Below are 17,555 nucleotides of genomic sequence, written 5' to 3' on the forward strand. Positions count from 1 at the left end.
TGATAGCTTTTCAGCTCTAAGGCCTTACAAACAGAAAAAGATTTTATACTTCAAGTTACTCCTTTCAATCAAAAATATGTAACTTAAAGCATAAGATTCCCAGGGAAGATTGGTCTTCCACTAGGAAACTATCACATTTATTCACATATGCATACCCAACTGCAAGAATCATGAAGAGGCTTCTAGCTGGAAGATATTAAAATGTAGTGGAAAAAACAACCCATTTTTCTCCCAGCATAGACTATACAGTCTGCAAATAATTATGTTAATATCTAGTATGTAGTAGTCCTTTCTTCCATTGGCTGAATTTGAATGCTTACATTTCTCAAACTGCTATAATAAAGTATTATTGAGATTTTTGAGCTTTTTTGTTTCTGGTATTGAACATTGTTTTTCTACTTCTGCTTAGGTTCCAAAAATACTGCTGTAATAGAATGTGCACCATCTGCTGCTACCAGAGCTTGTTCCTGTTTTGTGTCTTCTCTAAACCAATTTTGATTTTGGTGTATGTTTTGTTTCAGTCTAGGGCATAAATCTGTTAAGTAGTAAGAGAAATATATCTTTACCTGTGTAAGCTTGCTGCAAGTGAGCAGGCAGAGGTGAGTGAGACAGCGTTGCTGCGTGCTGAGCACCTGGCTGTAAACCCTTCAGTAAGTCTGGGGGTAAAAAGAAGGAGACAAACAAAGATGAAAAATAAATCTTACGGACCATATCAGCCTTAGTGAAATAGGAAGCTTTTGTTTTTAAAATTACAGCTATCGTAACATGATAATTTGGCACAGATTTCTGAAGACACCCCAACAACAACAAAAAATAATACCTGATAGGATTCTGATGGCTGGTAAACAAGTCAATACAAACAGACCTGTTCAGATACGGTTAATCAAAAGTCAGAACCAGGATCATGTGTCACTATTGGAATGCAACTCTTCATACTATTTCATTTGGCAGAAGGCCAAAATTGCTACAGATTAAAAGTTTAAAGAATTTCTTTTAGCAATTGCAAATAATAAACCCCACCTAGATTGATGCCTGCCTGTAAGAACATGGTTTGGTATCAGTGTCTAAGCCATTACTGAGCTAAGGACATTTTGATGAATCACAGTATTAAGTCTCGTATCTGAATTGTGAAATTGAGAGAATCTTAAGATACATTTATTTCTGAAGATACAGGAACAAGTTAACCCAAAAACGCATGTTCAAAAGCAGCTATATATTATGAATTTAATAGTGAAGTTAATCGTCTATCAAAGGTGATTCATAACATCTGGATAATTACAGAAACAAAGTTTTAACAGAGAAGTCACATTTACTCTTCTGAAGGGATTTTCATGAACCAAATCTAAGTATCTCAGAACCGAATGGCTTTTCCCTTCTTGATTTCCACATTCAGCAAGCATGTTTCCCTACAGCATAGTGTGATAAGGAATTCCACTCACTCTGAGTTAGGCTGTGGTGGAAAGCCGCTGAGGTAGATCCCGAGGTGGTTGTCACTCCAGCTGTGTCCGTCCCGAAGCCAAGCAGCTCCAAGGGAAACTGGAAGGGCACGGTCACAGGAACAAGGCCACCCAGCATCCCGAAAGGAGTTAATGGTGCAGACGTCACATTCTGACTGGTTACGGACAGGGGTGATGCCATGAGCGTCAGAGGTGAGGCGTTAGCCAGTAATGATGCTCCTGCTGTTGACTGTACAGAGAAAAGTAGTACTTCAAGATCTTAAAGCTTTGAGTAGCATCCTCTAAGGAGATAAGAATCAACTATTTACTGTTAAGTGTGGTCCTGTTAAAAAGGACATTACATTATTAATAAATATCCACTTATCCACCTAGGATCAGTTCCCACTATTCATCTGCTCAACAAGCACCATTATATCTCACATTCACACATGACAGTATGGTTCATCTCTCTTGTTTTTCTTGTCAGCCTCACAGGTAAATTCCTTTAAATCATCCCATGCAGATCTGAAGTTCTTTAGAAGCAAGTTACTCTCCCCTCTTGAAATATGGGTCTTAACACAATGCTAACTATTTCTAAAGTTACTTAGAAGTAAGGATTTCTGAAAACTCAGATTTGTACTTCAGAACCACCACACTTCAAAGGACAAAAGTTAGGTTACCAAGATGCAGACATATATATACACATAGGTAGGTGTTCATACACAAACACACGTGCATATGTTAGAGCAAAAGGCAAGGAAGGAAAATTCTCACCACCCTACGTAAGTCACAAGTTAAATTCACTGTAGTTTAAGAAAATGCAAGATTAAGCCAGAATATTTTAGATACAACAGCTCCCAAACTACATCAGTTCCTTTGTAATTAGCAGCTGTCCTGCTCATTCCCATTTAACACTTCCATTCACTATACATACAGTAATTTTATATGGTATTATAATGTTCAATTCTCAAATTTATCACAAAAGAGTATGTATAGAAAGCATTTCAAACTAGACTCAAGCTTATATTTTACAGATATTTGAGCTATCAAGATTCAGAGACTGAACAGGACTTCAAACCTGTGCATTTTGATAAGTAAGTCTTAACTAAAACCAAAACTCATTTTAATGAGTACCCAGAGCTCAAAGTGAAAATGAAATCTCCTTGAATTCTATAGTATCAACTTAGAGAAACAAAGTGATAAAAACTCCCAGTGAGAAAAATTTTCTATTACCAGGTTTGGTCTTAAGATGTTCAGATGAAAGCTGCTAAAGGAAGGTTACTGCTTAAGACATTTTAAAACCATATCCCTGTAAATTTAAACAACTACAGATCAGATGTTCATAAATAAGCATCTGTATTTGTCATTTCAGGAGTGACAGCTTCTAAGACATTCTCCATCCCACAAGTAGAAAACCATGGATGAAAGACTTTATAAGAACATACATGCTTATTCTCTTTAGCCTTTGAAAGTACTAATTTCAAAATAAGCCTATGTACAAAAAGTAACAACCATTCACTATGTCGCTCTTCCTAGTTACAGACACATTTTTATTACCAACACGAAATCATCTAGTCTGATCTTCAGTGTAAGCAGACCAGGATATTCTAATGAGCAACTCACGTACCACTTGTCTTCTGATTAGCAGCATCAGGAATCAAATCCCTAAGCCCTTAATGGAAAGGAAATTCACTTTCAGTCTCATTTAATGTATTAAGAAGGGTAACAAACGCCTTAGTACATTGTACCCAGCTAGCCATTAGATCTTGAAGACTAAAAAGGTACTGTTATCACAAACCTCTTCCCATTCAGTGTACTTGGACTGAGAAGTAATTTGATTCTCATCTTCTCCTGAATATACTGCACTGACTGAGCCTCAGTCTGCACTGTAGCAAAAGTCTTATTGAATGTTTTATCCTTGTACCACCTCTTCCAAACTGTTTCAGGTTGTCAAAGTACCTTCTGAAGTGTCAAGGAAAAAAGCACGGAAGTCACAATTAACTTGGTAATATTATATGCTGCTCAGTCCCTTTAGCTGTTTCCCCCTTCTATTATACCAAAACACTTTTACTGTATTACAGTGTACACCTATAATAATTATCTACCACATTCCCACCAGTCCTCCTTTTCAACATCACTGTCTGCCAAGGTGTATTTCATTCCCCAGGTGATCAGCATCTATAAAATAACGATATGCCAGAATTCATCTCATCATCCACACAATACTACTTATTTCCCCTGTCTATCAACTTTAAGCACTACAACAACAACCATTTCACATTTTCTTCCACATCACAGCAACTATATCCATGGGATATCAAGGATTACATCAGATCCGAACTCTGTTCCCAGTCCTTTTGCTGCAGCCTCATTTGTGTCCTCCAGGCACTTTCTGGAGTACCCAAAGTGCACCACAGCTGGCTCGGCTCTTCTGCAGACCCTTTGTGATACCTCTGCAGCCCTTACACAGAACATGGACTGTGCGGTTTTTTGTTTGTTCTCCTCTCCATTCAAAGTACCCAAAATTAATGAGAAGACTGTATCAGAGCCTGTTAGACATCTCGTTTACTACTGTACCAGACATAAGGTATTGTAGGGTGAGAGACCACAGAAATGCCTCATGAAAGTCATCTTCTTCCTGTTACTCAGCTGTACTAAGAAAAATTGATAGCAGGCTAAAACATTATTATAAAGCATCATGAAAAGCTGCGTACACATCACCACCATGAAACAATAGCTATGTACACCATTCAGAAAAATACATTGCTGTTCTGGTTCGCAGTAGAACAAGGCTTTGATTTGCAGTGATATCGCCTTTCTTAACTTGACTTTCTTAACTTTGACTTGACTTTCTTAAGTTGTGCACGCTTCACAATAGAGAGAGCAATAAAAAGAGAGGAGTACCTCAGATCTTCTCAATAATTAAATCATTCCCAGCAAGAAAAAAGCACAGCTTGGTAAAGTAGGCTGTCTTCTGGGCAAATAATAGGTTTGCATAGGTTTTAGAACAACAGTATTTTCAAAATATTTGTTTTATGTTACTTTTTAACTCCAATGACAAAGTTCTGCACAAGCTCTTAAATAATTTCTATGAAGTTTATATACTGATGACCTCTCGTTCGATTTGACTAGATCCTACAAAATAAAACATATACTTAATCACAAATACTAAAAAAAAAGCCCTTGCAAATGTTAAATATGTCTTGCATTACACTCTAACCACAAACAATTGAACTCCAGTTTTGCAAACTAACCACAAAGCTTAGTAACAAACGTACCGCGATACCTCTACATATGAACTCCATCAACATAAATAAATACAAAAGAATACAGAAATCTAATAATGCAAGACAATACTGCATTCCCTGAAAATATAGCCACAGAAAGCCCACCTTTTCTAGTGTTCTTAAAAAGAAAAAATGACAAAATTGAGTTCTGTTTCACACTACAGACCAACCAGTATTTTACAGAGAGGATTCCTTCCACCCTGATCCCTGGATTTCACGTCAGCTGGAAATACCTGTTTACTAGCGTGAACTAGTTTCATCAGCATTAGCATTTATACTAGGGAAAGTGTAAACATTAACCTTGTGACTCATTTTCAAATCAAGATATTGTAAGCCTGTTTACAAAGCATGATAAATATTAATGTCTGATTTAAATGTAAACGTGTTAGATGCATACCTGCACACTGGCTGCTACAACTGGAGACCCTGAGGCAGAAGATGGTCTGTGTGGAGTTGACAATTGTTTAGTAGCACCCTGTGTTCCACTTCCTGCTCCCCCAGACAGACTAGTCCTACTAGCTCCACTTGAGTTAAGGTTACTGCCTCTGCTGGCAGGTACATTCATTCCAACTCCACCCAAATTATTTTTACCAACAGTTCCAGAAGGAGAAGAGTTGGGCAATTTTGAAGAAGCCTGAGGGTTCTTTGCAGGCTGAAGGCCTGAGGTGCGATTAGAGGGCAGCAAATTCATTGTGGGAGACTGCCTGCTGATATTTACACCACTGGTTTGTTTATGAAGGGGGTTGTTGCTGGAGTGACTACTCTGGGAAACTAGTGCACTTGAACTGGAAGAACTGGGTGTTGTTGCAGGCCTGGGGGATGAGGTGGACTTAGATGAAAATTTAGGCGATGCATTGGGCTTGGGTGTCACAGAGGGCTTAGATGCGGTGGGCTTGGGAGAGGCAGCAGGTTTGGGAGAGGCAGCCATGGAGAAGGGAGGCTTGAAACCCTGGGAAGAAACCTGTGACACCATAGCCTTGGCTAAATAGTTACTAGAGGTAGAGGTGCTGGATGTTGTCCGAGAAACCAGTGGGTGAGATACTTGAGAGCCACTTCCAGATGAGGGGTTAGACAAAGGCAGGCGATATACTACAGACTTCTCTTGAGCCTTGATGACTGGTGATGAGCAGGTCAGTTTGGGATTACTGCTCAATTTCACCACTGGATTGGTCTGTGATTTACTAATAGTTGCTTGTAAAGGAGATACATATTTCTGCTGTACAGCTGAATGCTGGTGCACCTTTGTCATTTGTGATGTTGAGGAAGAACCACCTTGAATCTCAGAAGATGATACCAGGATATTAGCATCCTTGGGTCTTTGAGAGGAGGTGGAAATAGCTGCTTGGGTCTTAGAGGAAGAAACATGGGTCTGTGAAGAGGAAGAAGCAGCTTGGATCTGACTTGACCTCTGTAGTCCTTGCTGAAGTAGCTTGGCTGGCAAAGGCTCTAAGGAAACCTTAGGATTTTGAATTGAAGATCCAGCAATAAGGCCTGAAGAGATACCAGTGTGAACTAAGTCCTGGGGTTTCTTTGGTACTGGCCCCGTGTGACCAGCAATAAGACTTGATGAATGGGGTGTTTGAGTGGGCTCTACTTTCTTTGAAGTTGCCAGGGGCAACTTGCTCATAATGCTTGCCAGTTTCTCTTCCCTCAGCCCAGGGCGAGGTCTGGATGTTGGTGTCTCTATGGTGGATCCAAGAGGTGATCCCTTGGCACCATTATTGATAACTGCCAGAGCATCAGAAATAGAGTCCAGTGATGGTGGGTGGAAAGAGAGGTCTTCATCCAGTGAGTCGTCCAAGCAGATAGTCTCTGGAGCTGGTGTGCAGCTAGAGCTGGCTGGGGTGCAGACAGGTGCGCTGGTACTCAGTGTAGTAGCACAAGTTGAATTGACTGAAGACGTACAGGTTTTCTGTTCTTTCTTTGGACTGGAGTCCTGAGAATGAAGAGATAAGAAAAGACAAGTTTAATAGCCTTTCTGGAGGAGATCCAAAGTCTTACTTCGTTTAATACTATTATTCTGTACATTCAGTGGAACCCAAGATCTGAAATTTTTTATATTAAGATATAGATATTTAGATGTCAGATACTTATGTGCTAATTCAATATTTGTATTTTAAAGTCCAGTGCTGTTGCTCCACATATAAAAGTGCCCCCCACAGTTAAGAATAATCTGTGCTGTGAAGAACAGGATAGTTAATCTGACCACTAAGTAAAAATTGCTCCTAGGCTAAGACAACACCTAATCGTGTCTAATGAACATCTCTATCAACTTATGCTATCCTCCCAACCACACATTTTTCCAGTGTTGCCGCATTTAACACAAGCCAAAAGCAAACAAACCACATATTAAAAAAGGGAACTTTGATGGAATTATTTCCTTCTTCATAGTCAATTTTCAAAAAGCTATATAAGCTTAATGTCACAAAGCTATACAGAGAAGTCTCTTGTATTACTTAGCTTGGTAATAGGAGCTTTAAACCAATACGCTCTTGCAGCATTTTCCTTAAATTAGCATTTACTAGTGGAACCCTTCTGATAGATATTTTTTTTCCTGTAACAGAGGCAAGAAACTGTTTGTATCAAATGGTCACATAAAAGTCAGACATTTACCTTCACTTTGGGTTTAGGTGCCAGAATCACCTTCTTCTTTGCCCTAAATCAGAAGAAAGCAGAGGAGATAAATGCGCATTAGAAGACAAAAGAAGGGCAGGTAATTTTAGTTTCAACTGTCACCCTGATTATATCCCAGTAAACTAGAAGGATGACTACTGTGGTCAAGCTTTTATAATAAAGCATTCTTGAAATAGAAAAAAAATCTCTTAAAATAAAGGGTGGGGGACAAGCACACGGTTAATCCATTGTTGTCATGTATCTTTATATAAGTTAGATGCAAAATTCACTGAATTGCTGATATAACCTGATGTATATCAAAAGTTAAGATATTTGTTTTGTACTTTCTCAATTTAGAGAAGCTTCAAAGCATCAAGGCATTTCAGCCTCTCACAATCTTACGAATTTATCTTAACAGAGCTTTATCTGAACTGACGATACCTATAATAGTCATACTACTTCGCCTTATATTGCTGTTTTTGTCACTGAGGAAGGAATATACTTTATGCTCTCATTTATATTTCAAACCACAAACTCTTTTTTTTTTTTCCAGACAAGTGTTTTGTTGCTTGCCAACTGTGAAACAGCGTACCTAAATTCTGTTTGTTGCAGCAAGCCATTTAGCAAGGTTCCAGTTTTGGTTCCTCCTCCCCCTCCAGTGTAAGTGAACACCATAGGACCAACTTCAGTTATGCAAGCAAAGACAGTACTGAAGACTATTAGTTATCTGCTTCAGCTTAGAATTTAGACATTCCACATCTTGTCTATTTCTATTTCTTCAAAACGATCACCAGATTAACACTTTACAGCTCTTTCAGTCCTCTTTTCTAAGCAACTAGGAAAACGCCTGGTTAAAAAGACTTTTCTGTAGATGGACCACGGCTCAGTTTTGCCATTATGTAGAAAAATATCCTATGTTAATCTTAGCTATCACGAGAGTTGTAATTTGGGTGGTATTCAAAGCTGTAATTGGTTATTTGAATTCTGTTTAAGTGAGGGTAGCTCCTGAGAGGGCTGTGGCATTGTCCGAAAATCAAGAAGGTAAAATTCCACTAAGATACACAACCTACTGGAGCTACAGAGACTTATTAAGAAAATAAAAGAGTAGAAAGTGCTGGGTTCAATGTAAGATGCTGCAAAGCAAAATTTAGGCAGTACATAGTGCTTTGGAATAATTTGAGAAGGTGTTAATCCACAAAAACATCCACCTAAGTTATCTAGCCACTTCAAAACCAAGTTAAAGTACAATACCACAAGAACATCATAGGTATAAGCCTAAATTAAACAATCACATTTATCAACATTTTAAATGGCTTCAAACAAATCCCGAAGTATTTCCCTTCTCTCCCCTCTGTCCAAAAAGAGATTACGTGAAGATGGGAAGAGATACTATGAACTGAAGATATTAGTAAGTTGTCAATACTCACGGAGCAGAAGTGAGGTGATTGTGAACACTCCGACTTTCTTTAAAAAGCATCCTGGAAGAGTGGTGAGAAAAGAAATGTAAGGTGATTCACCAGGGACAGTCAACATACAACCACCTCATACACAAGTACCCTTGAATTTTTAGAAGAATCCTTTGATTGTCTGTCCCCAAAGTAGCCAGCAGGTAGTTTGTCTGTATTACTACCATGATGCAGATACAGTCATAAACAGAAGAAGGATAAATAAAAAATGGTTAAGTATACATTCAAAATACATGTGTCAATGGCCACAAAGAAGTTTACATAATACAGTACCACCTCCTTCAGCAGGACAGAATAACATTTTGAATTCTGTCCTCAAGGGCTAAAAAAAATATTTAAAATACCAAATTAAGGATTATTGCAAACTCTTCTACATGCATGTTTACATGTTGAACACAGGTTTGGGTTTTGTAGGTTGTGTTTTTTTTTTTTTTTTAAAAGCTTACTATAGTAAAGTTAGAACACAAGAAACAAGCTTGTGCCTAGTTGTCTTCAAGATTTTGTATAGGTCATTGCGTACCATCTCTGTGACTTCAATTACACTGTATTTACACACATACTTTACTACAGAACAAGTGATACAGCTCCATGAGTGACAGGAGTTGCCATGATAATGTTAGCAACTCCTGCTCTGGGAAGTGAGAACAATTCCTGACCTGCATCTATACTACAGCTTGCTATCCAAATGCAGCTATAAATGTACTGTTAATGAAAACTGCCTACCTGGAAGTAGGAAAGGGGAAGTGAAACTAAAATACACAAGATTTTCCTACATCACTGCCATCATGCTGATCACATCATGAACAGCTGTCTAAACAAGAGCTTTTCACCACTGAAAACGCATCCTGTAGAGCTGCAACAATTCTGAAAAAAACAGGTATCTACAAATCTCATATCTGTATTACATTGCTCCCCATCAAAGACTACTGAATGCCTATGAAAAACATCAGAAAACAAAAGGAACTTTCCTCATTACAAGTTCCACATGCCACTTTCTGACTCATCTGGCTTCACCAAAGTATTTTCCTCCATGCCTTCTGCCCGGTGCTTTGTCTACTCCTTGCTCTTTTTCAGTTTGGGGGCATCCCAGGCACCAGTAATTTGTAACATTATCCTTAGAGGTTTAAGGCAAAGCATAACTGCCACAGGAACAGAAGTCAAAGATACAGTACAAAGAAAGGCAGCAAGAACACACTTAGAAAACAATCACTCCACTGCATATGTATATTTAAGCTATAACAGCTGATGAAAGAGGTCAGGATGAGATTGCCTCTGTGACATGATTTCAAGTGTGCTATTCGACCCGTAAGAAATAAATTTGCTGCAAGCCCACTTGCAAGACCATCTCAAAAGAAGTGAAACTCTTGGAATTAAAAGGAAAAAAACTTCCTGTTCTTTTGACTTCTTTTAAACATACACATATTTATATTGCAGGCATTTTCAAAAACAGATGTGGAATAAATACACAACCCACTTAAAAGTGGGTTACCTCATCTGAAAAAGCTTTGAAATCCTTAAGGACAAGAAGAATTTCTTTAAATCCATGAATATCAGTAAAAGAATCTTAGGAGGCTGAGTATGGAAGTTATACACGGAAAAGTAATGTGACAAAGCAACACTACAGTTGTGATACACATGAAGAAATGAATTTGGTGCAGTTCACAGTTATATCTATACCTCATGCTTCTACAATGAAGTATGTGGAATGTAATACAGTTAACTTTGGAAAAGCAAGAAAATTTTCCTCTGGTCTGAGCTCACAAAGTTCTAGTAGTATAGGCGTACTCTTGTTAGTAAGCATTCCCTAGGAAATACATGGGCATTTCATGTTAAGAATAACCTACTGATTTTTTTCTCCATTTCACATAGTTTCTTTTTACACAAGGCCATATATAAAGGTTAAAAATTATAAGCCTTCAGCACGATCTCTACCCTAGCATCCCCCCAAAAATAAATGTAAATCCAGCATATGAACAACACATGCTGTATTAGGAGTTATCACTGAGACAACAGGAAATATTTGCTTTTTCTCTTTCCATGCACAACTACCTACAAGTTCTGACAGGTCACTTCCTAAATAGAGAGCAGGGGACAGTACTTCCCCAACCAGAGGATCTAGAACCATTTCTGTAGAACTTTGTTTACAATACCATGTAGTAACATCATTTCCCCCAATTACTGATACAGCCTCTGTGTGCCAAGAAAGATACTTTTACTATTACCTCACAGAAAAAGGATTTAAAAACAAGTTTATTTCCTACATACCCAAGTCATTGAAAATTATTTACTTAGTATGCTTTATAGCCAGAATTCTGTTTCTCACATCACAACTTCTGACAAACTTTTCTTTTTGACCAATTCATTTTATTTTGGTCATTGCTTGTTTCAAAGTTGCTTACTACTGCTTGAAACATGCTTTTAGACAGAAAGCAGGTTGCTTAGAACAGTTGTGCAAAAGCCACCTGAACATGGTGGTCCTGGGCTCCAGCTGGTTCTGTTTGAGCAGCTGACTTTGAGCAGAAGAGCTCCAGCAGTCCCTTCCAAACTCAGCCATACTGTGAAAGCAACTTGGATCTAAGCAGAAGGTAAAACCCCTCCCATAAGAGGTGAGGAGAGGTTTTACCTTCTGCTTATATTTTATACATATATCACATTGTATTTTGAACCTGTCAGAAGCAAGTCCAGTACAGATGCTGTGAGGTTTTAAAACAAACGAAGTTCTTTTGCTTCCACTGACAAATGAGAACATCCACCTTTCTGGCAGAACTGCTGAAAGGAACGATGGTATATGTTCCCATTCTAACCATCAAGCTTAACACGCTATAAGTAGATGGTTGACACTTGTGCTTTGAGGCCGACAGTTCTGTTGCTTGATTACTATTGCTCCCACTTTATTTTTCCCCCTTTGCACGGTTGTTCTCTTAACAAGTTGTTAGGAATCAAGTGTAAGTTTTCATCAAGAAACTGATTTATTTTGAACCGTAGCATCAGAGCATCCTAAATGCATACACAAAATAAGATAAAAATCTTAAAATCTTAAATGTTTTTTAAAATCCAGCCTCGAAGTTCCCACTCATAATTCTGAAGTCTAAATCACACTGCATTATCAGACTATTAAAAGCATACCGACAACATGGCTTTATCATTTTACATCACAGGAAAAACTTTCCAGTTACCCTTTTCTCTCTCTCAGTATTTCCCTCCAAGGAAGCATCATGGACTATGTTATGAACTCCAGCAAATTAAGTATCCAACAGATGACAAAAGCAATAGTTCTCCAAGAAAAACAGCATTTTTTCAGCTCTTGGGCTTGCAAAGATGACAAATCTAATTTCTTAAAAACTTTCACTCTTTTTTTAAAATATTCTATTTCCACTGACATATTTTAAAATTTTAAACAACATTAAAGTATACTGTTGAGTCAAACCTATCTCAATAAATAAGGCTCAAGAAGCAGTTTAACACCAAAAGGAATAAATATAAAAAACAGGTATCTTACCTTGCCTGCATCCAGCCTTTAGGCCAAAGTGGTTTCACTTCTGTTTCCATAAAGGTTTTGAGGTAATCTTCAGCAGACTGACTTCTATTTGGCTCTAGCTCATAGCATCCCAGCTTGATCTTAACAAGATTACACAACAGAGACCTGCAGAAAGAAATACAATAGATATATTGAAAGAAACAATCTTTTCAAAAGCTCAGCAAAAAGACTGAGAAATGGAAGCACTGATGCTGTATAGCTGCTGTCCACTGGCAGTTGTAGAAACAGTTCAGCTCTTTTCTCTCAATTTTATTTTATTTTTTTAAACTTTACCACTGTATAAGTTGCTACTAGAACTGGTATGATCTGCTGCTGTTTCCAGCAGACCACATGGTTCATCTCTTTTCATCCTCACCATCATTTTTTAATTAGTTTTACATCTTTGTCATTGCCTCATAACTGAAACATCTTCTCTCACTTTGCTCACAATTACCTTGATCTCGTTTAAGATGGAAAATGTCTGTGATATGAAAGCAAGTGAAATCCACACTACACTGAATTATTTCAGCACAATATTCTTTCTGACCAGGATGATGTCTTTTACTGTCCTTAAAGATATAAAAGTGCACACAATTAAGTAACACTGACCGTTCTAAGCCTTGTGAATGAAAAAACGAATTTACATATCTCATCTTTAAGTATGGCTCCCTTCAGGTCAGCCCAAGTTATCCTGTTTTATACAGATATAATATTTATTCCATTATACATACATATATTCCATGAAGATTGCTTCCCTACTGTCTTAACATACTATGGATGAAAAAAAATCAATGTGAGAAGCCCAACAGCCCCTTTCAATATTTATACTTGTTCTAAAATTAAATTAATAATTTCCCATGCAAGTTCTAAGTTAGAGGGCTCTGCCTGCTTAAAATTGTTGAAATATAGATAATCTCAATTTTCAGTAAAATCTACTCTAAGGAAACAGAGAATTCAGCATGTCAGATAAGAATCTGTGATGCTCTTCTGAGAACTTCAGAATGTACTTCTGAGAACAATTATTTATTAAACACCACCATGTTATAAAACACACACCTATATGAAGTCAGTGAAAAACTTTGATGGCAAAGGTAGTTTTGTCTCACCTCACTGTGTCATCCCAATGAAACTTCTTTCTGGGCCCCACAACCCTCTTTCCAGGTTTCTCATCATCATCTTCCTCTGATCCATTCTTCTCTCGTTCATCTTCTGCTTGCAACCTACATTTAGAACAGTTGTTTACAGGTGTACTACTACAGACAAAACATTTAATTAGAGGAGTGTTGTATTAAATGTTAGTAAAAAAAAAAAGACCTGTCTTCAGATTCTCATTATACCCTTCCTGAAAGGGTAAACAGCTCATCTTCCCCTCCTCACTGCTTCACGGTCCTCAAAGACAAGTACAAGTGAAAAGGACACACTGTATGGATGTTGCCAAGGATGCTGATCAATCTACTAATGCTTCTTCAAGTCTAAAGCCAGCTAACTCTTACGGAAACAACTGCAATATAAAGGAACAAAAGATAATCGTGAACCTGAACACACCATCCTCCTACTTTCCCTCCACTAATGCATCACACTGGGTATCTCTGGTATCCTTCTCACAGTTTACAATTTCTTTCCCTCAAGATCTATTTCATTCAATTAATGGGATTTCTTTCTGAAGTCCGGTGATAACATCACTTAGATAATACCAACTACTTTGCACAACTCAACTTACAGGCACCTGTAAACGGCAGCTGAGTACTTGGCAGAACTCAGAGAATGAACAACATGGAGACAAACTTCCGGGTAAACTCTAGAATGGAAATGTACGGACTCCAGAAATACCTACTTAGCATTCTTAGCTTGATTGCGGGCCTGACAATCCTCTTGGTATTTGCATAACTGTTCAGGCATGACATTACTGACAGCTAGTTTCAACTTTTGCAGTGGTTCTCTCAAGCGGTCATCCTGTGAAAAAAAGAAACACTGAAGTAGTCCTATTAGATGTAACGTAAAGGTCTTTTCAAAAAGTTTCGCAGAAATTTTCCCCTCACTCCCAACAGGCAATATTTCCAGTACTAGCTATTGACTGCAGCAGTACTTGCCCACGTGATACTTGAATCCTGTGAGGTGCAACAGCGTTATAGAAATGCATATACTTGAAATTTCTCATACAACTAATGAAATCTTGAGACCAGAAATGATGAAAGATAGGCACAAGGAAACAAGCCACGAATATCCCAAAACATTATGACACAATCTCATTAAATAATCCTTTCTAATCAAAATAGGGAAGAAAACTTGAGGTAAAAAGCAAGATGACTTGACTGATGAGCATCTCAGCACTTGCAAATAAGTATCTGATGAATCAAGTCTCCCAAAACCTCTGTGGTATAAAAACATCTCGGTAATGATGAAAATCTATGTATTGGATTATTATTATTGTCTGTGTATAGATTATTATTATTATTATTAAGTGTAATTTACATACCTCAAAAGTAAGGACCATTTATAGAATCATCTCCAAATATTAAGAACTCCAAACATTAAAGTGATATCGTACTATACACTTCCCTATATGTTTTAAATTATCTTCCCACATCTAACTTCACATTCTTAGTCATAACTGTTTCCTGAAAAGAACTAGGATGCTATATGCTATTATATCTTAATGCTTAATTTAGAAATAGCATATGAAACCGAATTCCCTCTAAGCAGGTTGAGTTCTCTGCATACACAATCATCAGATCCTCTGCAAGATTTAGACTTGATTCTCATCTAAAGAACCAGGTCAGGATACTTCAAAATCACAGATACCTCTTTTTATTTGAGAGGAACACACATTCTTTAAGGAAAAAGCAACTGCAAATGAGATATAAAGCACGTGTAAGACTTAGCCATAAAAGCAGTATATTTGCACAAATAATATAGGCTGGTCATCTATTATCAATCCACCCTTTTTTTCTTGGCACAAAAATGTATGAATGCAATAGCAATTTTTGCTTGTCATAACCATGACTATTATGGCTTTCTAGTTCTTTTACTTTGATATCTACCCTGTGTCCAGCTTTCAAGATGAAAGCATTCCATTCTCAAATAGAAAGGTCTGAAATACTTAAAATATTTGTTCTTTAAGTAGTGACAAGAACGCTCACACAGGAAAAAAGTATTTATGCTGATCTAGCAACTGTTCCAAAATCTTTTGCTTTATTGGAGACAGTGGGGGCTGTTGCTCTTCTCTTCTGCATTCTTTCCTTACTGTTACATAACTGACTCACACTGGAGCTACGCTCCCCCCCATTACCTGGACATTGAGGTGTAACTTCTTCAGACGCTTTATCAGTGTGTCCTTATTGCATGGCACAAAAGCCTCAAGGTGAGAGTACACTCCATTGCGGATGGCAGGATTTATCTCCTGTAACTGTAGCTCAATACTGACAAACAAACAAGAGACAGCCAACCAGTGAGGTACTCCAAGATGAAGATGACAACTGAACAAAAACCTAAGGAAGCTTTGTATGCATAACAGATTTTAGCTATGCATACTAGAAATAGCAGGTTGGGACAGATTTTTAGATATGTTAAACTAAATTTTGAGCAAAGGAGGAAGTCTTAATGGCAAGAAACCACTCAAAAAAGACTTTCGAATACATACTTCCCTGGCAATGTTGAATATTGTATTTACAAATTGTATTTACTCCCACCATCACACATCAATCTTGATAAAATTTGGCTGCTTGTCTTCTAGAGGTTACTTTTTTGTTCTTTAATATTATTACAAGCATAGAACCCTCTATATTAAATGTTTAGTTGAAGGATTACAGAGTAAGAATAGTCAGCATTTTTCTTCATGAAAGCTGAAGATGTTTTGATTTATGAAGATGTGGGACAGGAAGAAAAAATGGCAATTTTGTTGAATTTTACACATGAAGTCAAGGACATAGGGCACTACAAAACACTTTACAGTGGATAAAGACAGACAGATAGTCATGACAGGAGTTGTATTCATATATAAATCTCTTTAGCTAGTAACTAGCTTAGACTGATCTACCTTCATTGACTTTTAATGGCTTTGTTGGAACAACCTCATTAATACTTCCTCTTCTGTACTTTTCCTTTCACCCCATTTCCAAAAAGGGAAGGTTGTACAGATAAGCACTTACTCCAGCAGAATATTATTCATGTCTTGTGTGAAAAACTTCTTCCTGCCTTCCTCATCAAACATCTTGGCGGCCTGAAAATACAGCAATAAAGAACATTCAAAAGTTCATAGAGCTCATTTTATCCCAAAAACATTTGTATCTTTACTTTTACAGCTATATCATTCCTTGTTTTTTCTTCTTAAATTTGGAAAAACCTTACTACACTCAGCTATTTAGAAAAGAGGTGAGAATTACTATTATATTCAAATAGAAACTCCTTGCTCTAGTGCAAACAATCATTCTATTTAGATTCTGTCTGCACCACTGATGTTAACATACTAGTCTTTTCAATAACCATGAAGGGAAAAAAACAGAAAAGCTGTTCTATTAGCTTAGAGCCAGCAACATCGTTGTCACTGATGACTTTAAAAGGAGGAGCATTGCTTGATGCTCTTGCCTGTATGACTCATCAACACTTTCCTACTCTCTTCCTTTGTCTGTTATGGGCCTTGCCCAGTTACAGCTTTCCAGCTTTCCTAGATCCATCTCAACCCTGCAATTTCTACACAACTCCCTTGCATCATCCCTCTTTTCTGGTGCTGTCCAGCATACTCTCTATCTTTAGACTAGGAGTGAAAACTGGAAAATCTCTGTCCCACTAACTCTTCTGTATTCCTCTCTGGTCTTTTCCTGACTTATGAGATGGAAAAAAAAGCAAGATTACTCCTACACATACTTCCTTTATTTGAAGTTTTTCCTGGTCTCTCAGGAATGCACATGCAGAATTACCATTTTTGCTCCTATCACTTACATTTTCCACAAACCATGACAGCTCTCGTGAAAAAGCCAAATCAATTCCCTATACTGCTCAACAATTCAACAAACATCAGTAAAATCTCCTCTCCAGTGTCGCTTCACTCTGCAAATTTATGAAAGTCAAGAGAAAGAACACTGAGAAGCTTATTGTCTTAAGATATTCTAGCACTGGGATGAGAGCATGAGTATTTGAAGGGCTGGAAAAGGATATGCATGCAAGTGTGGTATCATCATACTGACTAATAAACATTAGAGGCAGTCAACATGCTATGTGGCTGAATATTCAAATTAAA

The 17,555-nt window shown here is 37.6% G+C and overlaps 1 protein-coding gene across 1 annotated transcript in view; it reads right to left on the reverse strand.

Annotated features, from left to right (window-relative positions):
* UBN2 (ubinuclein 2) overlaps positions 1 to 17,555 on the reverse strand; it is a 49,077-nt gene that overhangs the window by 2,310 nt on the left and 29,212 nt on the right. The window contains exons 7-16 of the mRNA XM_048078834.2: positions 16,468 to 16,538; positions 15,609 to 15,738; positions 14,154 to 14,272; positions 13,426 to 13,539; positions 12,302 to 12,445; positions 8,764 to 8,814; positions 7,337 to 7,379; positions 5,121 to 6,659; positions 1,440 to 1,686; positions 567 to 656 (exon numbers count right to left, since the gene is read on the reverse strand). Of these exons, the coding sequence (XP_047934791.2) occupies positions 567 to 656; positions 1,440 to 1,686; positions 5,121 to 6,659; positions 7,337 to 7,379; positions 8,764 to 8,814; positions 12,302 to 12,445; positions 13,426 to 13,539; positions 14,154 to 14,272; positions 15,609 to 15,738; positions 16,468 to 16,538 (2,548 nt within the window). The remainder of the gene's footprint in view (positions 1 to 566; positions 657 to 1,439; positions 1,687 to 5,120; positions 6,660 to 7,336; positions 7,380 to 8,763; positions 8,815 to 12,301; positions 12,446 to 13,425; positions 13,540 to 14,153; positions 14,273 to 15,608; positions 15,739 to 16,467; positions 16,539 to 17,555) is intronic.

The sequence above is a fragment of the Anser cygnoides genome, chromosome 1 (genome assembly GCF_040182565.1).
Source record: "Anser cygnoides isolate HZ-2024a breed goose chromosome 1, Taihu_goose_T2T_genome, whole genome shotgun sequence".
NCBI classification, from domain to species: domain Eukaryota; kingdom Metazoa; phylum Chordata; class Aves; order Anseriformes; family Anatidae; genus Anser; species Anser cygnoides.